The sequence below is a fragment of the Myotis daubentonii genome, chromosome 14 (genome assembly GCF_963259705.1).
Source record: "Myotis daubentonii chromosome 14, mMyoDau2.1, whole genome shotgun sequence".
NCBI classification, from domain to species: Eukaryota; Metazoa; Chordata; class Mammalia; order Chiroptera; family Vespertilionidae; genus Myotis; species Myotis daubentonii.
Window position 1 is genome coordinate 25922160 of NC_081853.1, and position 14675 is coordinate 25936834.

Genomic DNA, 14675 nt, shown 5'->3' on the forward strand with positions numbered 1-14675 from the left:
GTGCACAAAAATTTGTGCACTCGGGGGGAAGGGGGAGTCCTTCAGCCCGGCCTGTGCCCTCTCGCAGTCTGGGACCCCTCAGGAGATAACAACCTGCTGGCTTAGGCCTGATCCCGGGTGGCAGAGGGAAGGCCCAATCCCTAGGTGCAGCCCCTGGTTGGGCTCAGAGCAGGGCTGATTAGGGAGTTGGGGTGCCACCCCCTGTCATGCACAGAGCAGGGTGGATCAGGAGGTTGCGATGCCACCCTCAGTCACGCTCAGGGTAGGGCCGATTGGGGGGTTGGGGCACCGGCCCCTGTCACACTCAAGGCAGGGTCGATGGGGAGGTTGCGGCGCCACCCCGTCACGCACAGAGCAGGCCAATCAGGGGGTTGGGGCGCTGCCCCGTCACTCACAGAGCAGGGCCCATCAGGAGGGTTGGGGCTCTGTACCCTGTCACGCACAGAGCAGGGCGGATCAGGGGGTTGGGGCGTAGCACCCTGTCACACTCAAGGCAGGGCCGATGGGGAGGTTATGGCTCTACCCTGTCACACACAGAGCAGGGCCCATGGCGGGGGAGGGAGGGGGGGGCGCCGCACCCTGTCACACACAGAGCCGCAGGGCGATCAGGGGGTTGGGGAGCTCCCCCCTATCAGGCACAGAGCAGGGCTGATCAGGGGGTTGGGGCGCCTCCCCATGTCACCAACAGAGCAGGGCGGATAGGGAGGTTGTGGCCCCTCCCCGTCACACACAGAGCCGCAGGGCGATCAGGGGTTTTGGGCGCTGCCCTCTGTTCACGCTGATCCCGGTGCTGGGAGGCATATTAGCCTTTTACTATATAGGATAGAGGCCTGGTGCACGGGTGGGGGCTGGCTGGTTTGCCCTGAAGGGTGTCCTGGATCAGGGTGGGGGTCCCCACTGGGGTGCCTGGCCAGCCTGGGTGAGGGGATGATGGCTGTTTGCAGCTGGTCACACACCCTTCAGGTGGGGGTCCCCACTGGGGTGCCTGGCCAGTCTGGGTGAGGGGCTGAGGGCTGTTTTCAGGCTGGCGGGTGACTGAAGCTCCCAACCACTCCTTTTTTTCTTTTTTCTTTTTTTTAATTCTTGGCCAGCTTTAGCTGAGGCTCAGCTGCTGAAAGCAGGTATCTGGTTTGTTTGGGTTCTATAATCGAAACACTGTTTCAACTCTAGCTCTGAGATCCCGGCTGGCTGAAAGCAGGTTTCTGGGGTTTTGTTTAGCTTCTATATTTGTAACAATGTTTCAAACTGCAAGCTCAGAGGACGGCAGCGGCAGGCGGGGAACGTTGGAGTCCTCCGTCACTGGAGCAAGCAAGCCTCATGTTCGCTTCAAGCTGCCTGGCTGCCGGCCGCCGTCTTGGCTGGCAGTTAATTTGCATATCGCCCTGATTAGCCAATGGGAAGGGTAGCGGAGGTACGGCCAATTACCATGTTTCTCTTTTATTAGATAGGATATATATATATATATAATCCAGCATCTTATTTTTCTATTTTTCTTTAAGTCTAGGAAACAAATAGAAAAATAATTGTTACTGAATAGTTTCAAAACAGGTAGTTTTTAAATACTAGATATGCAGTTTCCCATATTTAATAACTTTTGCTTTAAGTCATTTCATCAGGGCCCCTGAAAGAATGATTTACTTTGAACACAAATTTTTCTGTTGATATCTAGACTATCAAAAGAAATTTTGATTGGTTTTATGATACACAGGGAATATTAGTGTCTTTTTTTTTTTTTAAATACTCAGCAGAGGATATTTTTCCCATTGATTTTTAGAGAAAGTGGAAGAGAGAGGGAAAGACAGTGAGAAATATCGATGTGAGAGAAACACATCGATTGGTTGCCTCCTGCATGAGCCCTAACCAGGGCTCAGCCCAGGGAGGAGCCTGCAATTGAGGTATGTGCCCTGAACCGGAATCGAACCCGGGACCCTTCAGTCCGAAAGCTGACACTCTATCCACTGAGCCAAACCAGGTAGGGCAGTAGTTTTTGTTTTTATCATTTTCCTAGAAATTTATCAATTTTATTAATCTTTTCTATGAATCTATTGTTTTTCTCTATTTTAGGTTTCATTGACTGCTCTTATCTTTATTATTTCCTTTTTTTCTGCTTGCTTTGGACTTTACTCTTCTTTTTTAGTTTGTTAAGACTGATGCTTATATAAGCAAATTGACAAGTTTCTCCTTTTCCAATATAAGAATTCAGTGTTATAAATTTCCTTCTAAGTACTACTTTAGCATCCTCAAAATTTTGATATAATGTATTTTTATTTTTTTTCAGATCAAAATATTTTCTAATTTCCCTTGAGACTTCCTCTTTGACCCATGGATTATTTTAAAGTATGTTGTTTAGTCCTAGCAGCTTTTGCTCAGTGGTTAGAATGTTGGCCCAAGTACTGAAGGGTCTCGGTTCGATTCCGAGCAAGGGCACACACTTTGGTTGCAGGCCTGATGTGTCTCTCTTACATTGATGTTGCTTTCTCTCTGTCTCCCCCCCTCCCTTCTACTCTCTCTAAAAAAAAAAAATAAATAATAATAATAATAATAATAATAATAATGGAAAAAATATCCTCAGGTGAGGATTAACAAAACAAAAAAATAAATAAATAAATAATGTATACTGTTTAATTTCTAAATGTCTGGGTATTTTCCTGTTATCTTTATGTTACTATTTCCTAATCTAACTCTCCTATGGTCCAAGAACATAATTTATTTCAATGCTTTTAAATTTACTTAGGGTTGATTTTACAACCCATGTTATGGCCTATCTTGATGACTATTTCATGGACACTTGAAAATAATATGTATTGTGATGATGTTGAAGTGTTCCATTTTAAAAATCCAGTTGGTGGAAGGTGCTTTTAGTTCTATATCCTTGTTGACTTTCTGCCTACTAGGTTCTATAGATCAAGAAAGGAGTGTTGAAGTCTATAATTATGGATTTATTTATCTTTTCAGCTTTGTCCATTTTCCTTCCAGTATTCTGAAGCTCTATTGTTAAGAAAACATTTAATATAGTTTAAGAGTTTTTGCCCTGGCGATGTGGCTCAGTTGGCTGGGCGTCATCCCATGCACTGAAATGTTGCCGTTCGATTCCTGGGCAGAGCACATGCCAGGATTTGGGACTCAATCCCCTGTAGCTGGTGTGCAGGAGGCAGCTGATCGATGTTTCACTTTCACATCAATGTTTCTCTCTCTCTCCCCCTCTCCCTTCTACTCTCTCTTTTTTTAAAAAGGGGGGATAAAAGAATCATATGTTTGGTTCCTTCTTTTCCTATTTATTAAATTATACATGTACACACATGCATGCAAAATTAGCACACAGCATTACTTTTCTCTCCATGTTTCTCAACTCAACTGTCCTTTCTTCTGAAACCCAGTTCTGCCATTTCTGAGAAGCAGACAGTATAAACAAAAACAGCTCAGGCCTTTGTAACCTCTGATACTCTTACTTCATTTTCAAGTACTTCAGACTACCTCACATAAAGCATGGGCTCAACATACAGAGTAGGGCAAAAGTTGATTTATAGTTGTTCATATGGAAAATAATACAATAATAATCCAGGAATAAACTTTGTGTTTCACATACTCATGACTGTAAATCTACCTTTGTCCCATCCTGTATATTAGTTACCTTTCCTATACATATTTTTATCACAGATATATTCTCATAGGCACCAATCATCATGGATTTCTATGCAGAAACTGAAAGTTTGCAAATCATAATTAGAGATCAAAGTTCTTTGCTTCCCTTGTGCCAGGTGACGATATCTCCAATAGCTAAACGCCATCAAAAAGAAGCATGTCTGCTGTTTAATAATTTAGTAACAGCAGCAAGATAAGAACTGAAGCTTGAACTTTGTACCTGTCATTAGGAAGATAATGGCACAAGTTAAATCAAAGAATAAAAATTGGTCTGCTCCTTTCTTTTACTCTTTTCCTGGTCTATTGGTTTCTCAACTTGACCATGGAAAGGATAAGAAGAGTACAGGGGCTGAGAGATCAGAACTATGAAGTATTCAAAAGATGCTGAGCTACATGACACTTAGAAATTAACCACGGTCACCTTATTGGTGAGATGAAAAGGGTCTTCAAAGGATATGAATAAGAGAATTCTAAGAAATGACTGCCTCGTGATTCAAGGCAAAGTCTACCCACCTCCACAAGCTCTAGCATTATTTTGGCCTCTTGCACTTACCTCTGCTTTCCATCTTGACTTCATTACCTCACTGGTGTTCTGTATTCCCCCGCCTCCGGAACAAAAATTTCCAAGATTCCAGCAGACACAAGGATAAACTAGTATACAACTGTGCTTCGTAACATCTAGCTCTTTCTGGGACTTACACGTTAATCAACTGGGATATACCTTTGACCTTAACGTATGACACTGTTCCACCTCACCTGTGAGATCACCAATCTTAGGACTAGTTAGGCCTTTGGAATTACATATTAAGCTTATATATGTCTAACTTAAATCTCATTGGTGCTACCCTATTCCCTCCACACCTCCTCCTTCACACATTAGGATCTTTCAAGCCAAAGTTAGGGTGCTACAAAGAAATCATACAGAACTGGATTAGAATAACTGCTCTATTGATTATTGACTGTACAACTTTCATAATCACTGAACATCAGTTTCTTCATTATCAAAATAAGGATATAACACACCTTGCAGAACTCTTTTTTTTTTTAAAATATATTTTATTGATTTTTTACAGAGAGGAAGGGAGAGAGATAGAGAGTTAGAAACATCGATGAGAGAGAAACATCGATCAGCTGCCTTCTGCACATCTCCTACTGGGGATGTGCCTGCAACCGAGGTACATGCCCTTGACCGGAATCGAACCTGGGACCCTTCGGTCCGCAGGCTGACGCTCTATCCACTGAGCCAAACCGGTTTTGGCCTTGCAGAACTCTTTTGAGCACAGACACACAAACTATCAGCTGCTCCTACTATTAACTACACTGAACTTCCAAATTTCAAACATAATAATCCCTTCTCTGTATATGATTATTTCATAAGTTTTCAAAGTAATTAATTTGACATCAGTTCCATTTTACAAGAGAGGAGACTGAAGCTTGCACAAAGTCCTGAATATGGTAGCGCTTCAGTAAATGCCAAAATACTATTCTGAAGGGTAAGTGACGTAGTCAAGGTTACACACCTAGTATAGATTAGGATCAGAACCAAGGAATTCTGACTCTTCAATAACATTCTTTCCAGTACTTTGCCATTCAGGTCATTGCCTATACCAGCGGTCAGCAAACTGCGGCTTGCGAGCCACATACGGTTCTTTGGCCCCTTGAGTGTGGCTCTTCCACAAAATACCACATGCAGGCGCGCTTGTACAGTGCGACTGAAACTTTGTGGCCCATGCGCAGAAGTCAGTATTTTGTGGGAGAGCTACACTCAAGGGGCCAAAGAGCTGCATGTGGCTCGGGAGCCGCAGTTTGCCGACCACTGGCTTATACTGTGTTTCTGTGTTTATTTGAAGAAAATCCTATATAATAAAACCCTAATATGCAAATAGACCAAATGGCAGAATGACCGGTCACTATGACACGCACTGACCACCAGGGGGCAGACGCTCAACACAGGAGCTGCCCCCAGCCGGGAGGCAACCAGCGGTGTGATCAGGGGGCGGGGTCAGCCAGTGGGCAGCACCAGGCTGCCAGCCAAGGTGGGTGCCAGTGGCCCCCCCACTCCAATCACCCAGCCTGCCAGTCATACCACAGATTGCCCTGATCACCGGCCAGGCCAAGGGACCCTACCCTATATATTGGGAACAGTCTCTTAGATTTAAAAATTAAAACCTGGCAAGACTACTCTAACACTTGAAAAAACAGGATGATGCAGCGATGACATGCATGGACTCTGGCTTGCACATTTTGTGGTCAGCCCTGATTCTGACACTTATAACTCTGTGACAAAGCCAATTACTTAACTCCTCTCTGCTTCAGTTTTTCTACCCATAAGATGGGGAAAATGGTACTACTGTCTCAGAAGGATCTTGTTTTGTACTACTTTTTATAACAGGGCAAAAAAAATGTAGCTGCCCATACAATAGCAAGATGCCTTCCACCTGTATGAAAAGTATGGTCACTGGTGCATGCAGCATCCCAGATTGCGAGAGGGATGTTTGACTGCTGGTTTAGGCCCAACATCCCCTGAGGGGTCCCGGATTGCAAGAGGGTGCAGGCCAGGCTGAGGTACCCCCTGCCACCCTGCATGAATTTCATGCACCAGGCCTCTAGTAAAATTATAACATATTTTTCATGCACTATCTCAACCACTTTTCTTTTTTATATTTGTTGTTGTTAATCCTCACCTGAGGGTATTTTTTCCATTGGTTTTTTAGAGAAAGGGAGGGAGGGAAGGAGGGAAAGAGGGAGGGAGGGGAGGAGAAAGAGAGAGAGAGAAACATAGATTTGATAAGACACATACTTATTGGCCTCAGGGCTGGGGATTGAACCTGCAACCCAGGTATGTGTCCTTGACCGGGAATTGAAACTGCGATCCTTCCTTCAGTGCAAGGGCTGATGCTCTAACCATTGACAAATAACTAGCCAGGACTTTATTTTTTTAATCCTCACCTGAGGACATGCTTAGAGAAAGTGGGAGGGCGGGGCGGGGGGGACGGGAAGGGGGGGGGGCAGACAGAGGGACAGAGACAAAGACAGAGAGAGAAAAAAACATCAATGTAAGAAAGAATCAATCGGCTGACTGCCTGCCTTCTGTATGTGAACTGCCATGTGTATTCCTGGGAATACATAGGACACATAATGTGCCATGTGTATTCCTGGGAATATACAGGACAATTGACCAACCAACTGAGCCACTCTGGCTCTCTTTATTTTATAAATTTACAGCAATTTTTGCATATTAAACTTCTCTCAAAGTTTCTCTATTCACTCATCCTATTCACTGAAGATTCCATGACTTAATTCAACAGAAGAGGTTGAGATCATCAGGCCATTTCAAGATAGGCATCTACCACTACAACTCCACTCTCTAATTCCATATTGTAATTCCTTCTCAGCAGATGTTTCATCTATTACTTATGATTTCCAACTTTCAGCCTCAGGAAAAGGACTCTTGGATCTAAGTATCTTGACCTCACACTCTCTATCTGCATAATTTCCCTAGAATGCTTTCATTTCTGCCATTTATATCTCTCATTTGGAAACAATGGTTAAGGCCCTGCCAGGATACTCAGCTGGTTGGAGCATCATCCGTACACCCTAAGGTTGCAGGTTTGATTCCCAGTCAGGGCACACATACCTAAGTTGTGGGTTCTATTCCTGGTTGGGATGCGTATGGGAAACAATGGATAGATGTTCTCTTTCTCTCTTCCTTTTTCTCTTTCTCTGTCTCCCCAACCCCCACCTTTGTTCTCTCTATGCAAGTCCTCCACTGAGAATAAAAATATAAACAAATAATTAAATAAAAAACATCATTATTCTTTTTTTTTTTTTAAATATATATTTTATTGATTTTTTACAGAGAGGAAGGGAGAGAGATAGAGAGTTAGAAACATCGATGAGAGAGAAACATCGATCAGCTGCCTCCTGCACACCCCCCACTGGGGATGTGCCCGCAACCCTGGTACATGCCCTTGACCGGAATCGAACCTGGGACCCTTCAGTCCGCAGGCCGACGCTCTATCCACTGAGCCAAACCGGTTTCGGCAAAAAACATCATTATTCTTTAGTGAGGATTACAAAAACAACAGTGGTTAAGAATCATTTCCTTTGCCAAGACAACTCAATGGAGAAAAGAGTAAGTAGTCTTTTCAACAAATGGTAGTGAGAGAAGTGGCTAGTAACATGCAAAAGAATGAAGCTGCCCCTTCCTCGCACCATATACAAAAATTAACTCAAAATTAATCAAAGAGTGTGGCTCAATTGGTTGGAGCATCATCCTGTACACCAAAAGATGGTGGGTTCAATTTACAGTCAGGGCACATACCTAGGCTGCCTTACGGGAAGCATCTGATATCTCTCTTCTCTCTCCTCTCTCTCTCTCCCCCCACCCCCTCTAAAATCAATGAAAACCATATCCTCAGGTGAGGATTTTTTTTTTTAAAGAATCAAGCATCTAAATATAAAGCTAAAACTATAAAACTTTTAGAACATGGGTTTTTCTTTGTTACCTTGGATTTAATCAATGGTTTCTTAGATATACTAGTAACACCAAAAGCATAAGCACTTCAAAGAACACAAGAAAGTGAAACGAAAACCCAAAGAATGGGAAAAACTTTTGCAAATAATTTATCTTGTAAGGTATCTGTACAGAGAATATGTAAAGAACTGTTACAACTTAATATTAAAAAGAAAAGCCAATTTTAAAATGGGCAAAGGACCTGAATAGACATTTCTCAAAAGAAGATACACCAATGGCCAATAAGCACATGAAAAGATGCTCAATATCATTAGCCATTAGGGAAATGCAATTCAAAAGCACAATGAGATACCACTTCACACCCACTAGGGTGGCCATAATACAAAAGACGGATAATAAAAGGAGTTGTTGAGAATGTGTAGAAAATGGAACCTTCTGGACTGCTGGTAGGAATGTAAAATGAAGCAGTCCCTTTGGTAAATGGTCTGGCAGTTCCTCAAATGATTACTGTTAGGTCTGATCAAATAATTGAATCAATACCCCCTCCCCTGGGAACTGACCTTTAGGCCACTTCACAATGGACATTCTACTTGCTTAGACCACATTCCACTTGCTAAGACCATTATCTCTCCTCTTTGGGGTTTCCCAGAATCCGCACCTGCATAGAGAATTCTTCCCCCAGAAAAAGCCCGCCTAGAGTCCTTTAAAAACCTCTGACTCCCATCTTTGAGTGCTGGCGCCATATTGGGGCTCAGCCCATCTGGTGTCCAGATGACCTAATAAATTCATAATTCTTTACCCCTTCTGGCCTCGTGCGTTCCTTCTTCAGTGATTACACATAAAGTTACCATATGATCTAGCAATTCCACTCATAGGTCCATACCAAAGAGACATGGAGACACATGTCCACACAAAAACTTGTGCACAGATAAACACAACAACATTATTCATAATATCAAAAAGTGGAACAACTCATAGGTCCATCACTTGATGAGTAGTTAAATAAAATATAATATATCCATACAATGAAATATTACTTGGCAATAAGGGAATACTGACATCTATAATACCAATGAATCTTGAAAACGGTGTGTCAAGTGAAAGAAGCTAGTCACAAAATACTACATATTGTATGATTTCATTTAAATAAAATGTCCAGAACATAAAAAAATCTAGGGAGATAGAAACTGGGTTAGTTATTGCCTAAGGCTGGGGGGAATGGGGGAGTTTGGGCAATGATGGCTAAAGTGAGTAGGGTTTCTTTTTGGGGTAATAAAATGTTCTAAAATAAATTGTGGTGATGGTTGCAAATCTCTGTAAATATAGTAAGTCACAGAATTGTACAATTTCTTTTTTAAAAAAATATATTTTATTGATTTTTTACAGAGAGGAAGGGAGAGAGATAGTTAGAAACATCGATGAGAGAGAAACATCAATCAGCCGCCTCCTGCACATCTTCTACTAGGGATGTGCCCGCAACCCAGGTACATGCCCTTGACCGGAATTGAACCTAGGACCTTTCAGCCCGCAGGCCGACGCTCTATCCACTGAGCCAAACCGGTTTCAGCAGAATTGTATAATTTCAATGGGTGAACTGTATGATATGTGAATTATATTGTAAGAAGATGTTAAGTTTGTTAAAAAGCTGCTAAAAGTTAAAAATCACTCCTCCATGCAATATTTCTAACAGAACTTTTCTCCTCAGCCATCTCAACTCTTAAGATCAATACAGGTTTACTACATAGATGTACCTGATAAGAAACAGAATGGTATATTCTATGGAAAAAGTCCTAGTCAAGGAGAGAAAACATATATTGAATCCCAGTTTTGGCATCAATTACCTGTGGAGACAAGTCTTGCTAAGCCCCAGTTTCCTTAACTTTAAAACCTCTTACAATAAAATTCTTGATGGACTCTTTCTTAGAAAGATCTTCTTGTAATTTATACTAATTTGAATTTATAGGGGGGCTAGATAAGGGACTTCTGTAGAAAGGTGTCATCTGTACTCTATGGTATCTGCTATGATGAATCTGTGGAATAAGCAGCTACTCCTCTATATATTTATGTGAAATATTCAGAGCAAACATGAAACCATGACATTCAAAGATAAAGCTGTAGTCACAATACACAGATGGCACTTTGGAGTATGTGTGATTAATACCAAAATTAAAAATACTTATAAAGCTGTTACACTGCATGGTACCATGGACTCTTTTAGATAACGAAACATCTCTTTACCCTAAACAACACATTACTATTTTCATTGTAGATCCTATCAGTAACCACCAAAATGAGTGACCTTTTATGTAACAGGCTCTTCATGTACATTATTTTATTCAATCCTCAAAATACCCTGCAATCTTGTTATTTCCTGGCTTCATTTTTAAAGATGAGGAAATTAAGGCTTAGAGACTGCAAGCACCTTGCTTATCTTTGCTATTCAGCCCATCTACTGTATCTTTGATGTTCTCATAGCTTGGCCTACCTAAAAGACAAACCAAATCTCAAGAGACATGCTTCATTTTATTCAATTTATCCTAAAGGAACCTTGTTAGCATCATTTTTGTTCTAATGTCTTTAGCATTACATTGTAACAGCAGCTCAACAGAACTGGATGGCTTGTAAATTACATATAACATCCACATGGTACCGCCTCTGGGCCTAGGCTCCTGCAGCTCTCTCACCCTGGAATGTCCTTCTATCTCTATATATCCAAAATCACCCTGATCTTAAAGGCCCAAATGTCATTGCCCACCTAAAAATTTCTCTTGAGTTTTCTTTGTATAAATTATCTTCCTCTTCTCAACTCTCATAGAATTTCATGAATGAATAATAAAATACATACATTAAGCCAGATACTGTGATGGGCACTGAGTTAGTTATACTAAAGATTTACTATTTTGTTATATGTTGCAGACCAAGGAAATCAATTGTATGTATGTTGCAGTCAGTTTATACAAACTTGCAAACAGGCAAATCTATCTGTAAAATGCCCTGTGCTGTTAAAGAAAAAAAGCTTGACTCATAGCTTCAAAAATAAAGATAATTGAGGGTGAGAGACATATTCTTGAGTTCAATTTCTAAACACTAAGAAAAACTTAAAACTCACAACTTGGTTGTTATTTATTAACTTATCTTCCAATTCGAGTTTTTAAAAATAACGTCACTCTCATAAAATTCAAATCAAAGCTTTTCTTTCCATTTTGGTAGGCTTCAATTACCAAGTTCCATTTGTTTTAAAAAATAATCACAGTCGCCAAAACCGGTTTGGCTCAGTGGATAGAGCGTCGGCCTGCGGACTGAAAGGTCCCAGGTTCGATTCTGGTCAAGGGCATGTACTTGGGTTGCGGGCACATCCCCAGTGGGAGATGTGCAGGAGGCAGCTGATCGATGTTTCTCTCTCATCGATGTTTCTAACTCTCTATCTCTCTCCCTTCCTCTCTGTAAAAAATCAATAAAATATATTTAAAAAAAACAAACAATCACAGTCATAACAGCATACATCACTCTATTGCTCAAAAAGCTATATGAGCATAATATAATCTGGTGGCTAGTCTGGGAGCTTCAGGTTCCTTATCTGTAAAGTGGGAGTGCTTTCCTCGAATGGTTCTGAGGCTCACATGGTTCTGAGGCTCACATAATAAACATGACAGTATTCTGTAAATGTTAATTATGATGATAATTTAGAATCTCTCAAGCTTACCAAATCAAATTTAAATGTTTTATCCTGGTGTTTAAACTTCCTCTTATTTATCTGTACCTCACTTATCTGTGACTCCTCATTAACCACCTAGGGCAGGGGTGGGCAAACTTTTTGACTGGAGGGCCACAATGGGTTCTTAAACTGGACCGGAGGGCCGGAACAAAAGCATGGATGGAGTGTTTGTGTGAACTAATATAAATTCAAAGGAAACATCATTACATAAAAGGGTACGGTCTTTTTTTTTCAATAGTTTTATTCATTTCAAACCGGCCAGCGGGCCATAGTTTGCCCAGGGCTGACCTAGGGTAATTACCTCCTCTCCATTTAAATCTTACCTATCTTTAAGAACCATTGCATGGAAGGGGGGGGGGGGGGGGGTCAGGAGTGGGCTGGAAGAGGTCAGTGGGAGGAAAAAGGAGACAAATGTAATACTTTCAACAATCAAGAATTTTTTTTAAAAAAAAGAACCATTGCAAATGACTCCTCATGGAAGCTTCCTTAGACTACTCCAGCTCAGGGTGCTCTCTCTATGAACTAGCTTTAATCCTTCCTTCTTAAGACCTCTAGTAAGCATCTTCAAACATCATTTTCATAAATGATGTATGTGTAGACCACATTTTGTTCACTTATCTGTCAATGGACCCTTGGTTTGTTTCCACCTCTTGGCTATTGTGAATACTACTTGAGGTCAAATCTCTTGGGCTGTTGTTCTCTTTAGAAGATCTGCAGAAAGATTAAAACACTCCCACTAGGAGTAAATATAAAGACTGAAAGCTAAAGATGAGTTGCCAACTACTGAAATAAGGAGCAGAGAAGGAGAACAATACAATAATGTCCTCCTCTTCCTTCTCTTCCCTTACTTCTACGGAAATGGCAAAACCAAGTCAGAAAAATTCTACTTGATATAACCACTAATCTCTGGGTGAGCTAGAATTGCTTAGTAGGTCTGAGAGTAGACTGTTAAAAACATAAGGAGAAAGCAATGCCCTGATGAGTTGAGATGCCATGCCAGAATGCTAAATTCATTCATTCATACACATAATCATTCATTCAAATATTTTGAGTTTTTGGCATTTGTAAGGCTCTGTGGTTGGAGAATACAAAGATGACTGTGTTGCTGTAAAGCTTCACAGAAACTAATGCCTAATGTAATCTTGTTTTTTTTTAAGCCGGGAAGCGCTTTTTTTTATTGATTCAGAGAGGAAGGGAGAGGGAGAGACAGAAACATCAATTATGAGAGAGAATCATTGATCGGCTGCCTCCTGCACACCTCCCACTGGGGATCAAGCCCACAAACCAGGCATGTGCCCTTGACTGGAATTGAACCTGAGACCCTTCAGTCTGAAAGTTGACACTTTATCCACTGAGCCAAACCGGCTAGGGCTGGTCTTGACTATTTAAAAGTACTTGATAGTTGTAAAATGTGCTCTGGAATACTACCTTGTGTTTAAGAGTTTTAAATACCATTCCAAACTTACTCACATCTATTGTTTACTTGTTTCTGTGAGATAAGAAAAGTAAATATTATGTCATTTCAAACGGGCCAGATCCGGCCCGCTGGCCGTAGTTTGCCCACGGCTGATCTAGACCCTTTTCAATGCTTTCCTCATGTCTTCCATCTATATCAATGATTTGCAAAGGAATAGAGTTCCTCCAGAAGTATACATCAGACTATGAGGGATTTTTAAAGTCACCTCCCAAATGATTACTACCTTGAGCCTAAGTCACATTCTTTTTTAAAAAAACAACAACAACCCTTTTTAAAAAATATTTTTTTTTATTGATTTCCGAAAGGAAGGGAAAGGAGGAGGAGAGAGAGAGAAACATTGATCGGCTGCCTCCTGTGCGTCCCCTACAGGAGCTCAAGCCCACAACCCAGGCATGTGCCCTGACCAGGAATTGAACCTGACCTCCTGGTTAATTGGTTGATGTTCTACCACTGAACCACACCAACCAGGCCTAAGTCACATTCTTGAGGTATACTGGGAAGGAAAAATTGAGAACCACTGATCCAAATCCTTTAGATCCAACTAAAATCCCACTTCCTCTACAATGCTTTTCAAACCCATTTCAGGTTCAAAGGAGGAATTAATGACCTCTTCAAAATGTGATTATCAACACTAATAAAAGAGAAAAATGGTAATTGGCATACGAGCTACCCTTTTCATTGGCTAATCAGGGCTATATGCAAATTAACTGCCAACAAGATGGCAGTTAATTTGCATATGTAGGCACAATGCAGGGAGGCGAAAGGGAAAGCAGGAAGAAGCCCCCTGCCACTGACAGTGATCAGAAACCCAGGGGGGGCGCTAAGAGCTGGGGGGCAGGGCAAAGGCGGAGAATCAGGTGCCTTTTCCGCCCTGGCCAGTGATAGCAGGAAGTAGGGGTGGAGCCAGCGATGGGAGCTGGGCACGGTCGAAGCTGGCAGTCCCAGGAGCTAGGGGTCCCTTGCCTGGGCCTAAAGCGAAGCCCACGATCACGGGGCCGCTGCAGCTGTGGGTCCCCGCTGCCCGGGCCGGACGCCTAGGCCAGAGGCGTCAGGCCTGGGCAAGGGGCCGATCCTGCGATTGGAAGGTAATGGGGGTCAACGCCTGAGGGCTCCCAGTATGTGAGAGGGGGCAGGCTGGGCTGAGGGACACTCCCCCCCCCCCACACACACCCAGTGCACGAATTTCGTGCACCGGGCCCCTAGTTAATTTCATAAAAATTAAAAGCTTAGAAGTGCTTTTTGTGTAAGAAAAAGGACTTGAGTTCCAGTATATTATCGCATGAGGAAAAATGTATGCATAACGTAAATTTCCATTGAAAGGAATGTCTGTTTTCATAAAGAAATTTTGAATTTTCTCTTGAAAA

At 41.9% G+C, this 14675-nt stretch overlaps 1 protein-coding gene across 6 annotated transcripts in view; it reads right to left on the reverse strand.

Moving 5' to 3' along the window:
* The window catches only part of TMCC1 (transmembrane and coiled-coil domain family 1), a 112693-nt gene that overhangs the window by 69182 nt on the left and 28836 nt on the right, over positions 1-14675 (reverse strand). Inside the window, exons 1-2 of one of the 6 annotated variants that reach the window (XM_059663667.1) lie at positions 4196-4358; positions 3329-3388 (exon numbers count right to left, since the gene is read on the reverse strand). The exons of 2 other annotated variants lie outside the window; for them this stretch is intronic. In XM_059663667.1, coding sequence (XP_059519650.1) covers positions 3329-3388; positions 4196-4219 — 84 coding nt within the window. In that variant the 5' untranslated portion in view covers positions 4220-4358. 3 more of the 6 variants (XM_059663666.1, XM_059663672.1, XM_059663673.1) reach the window with 3 other exon arrangements.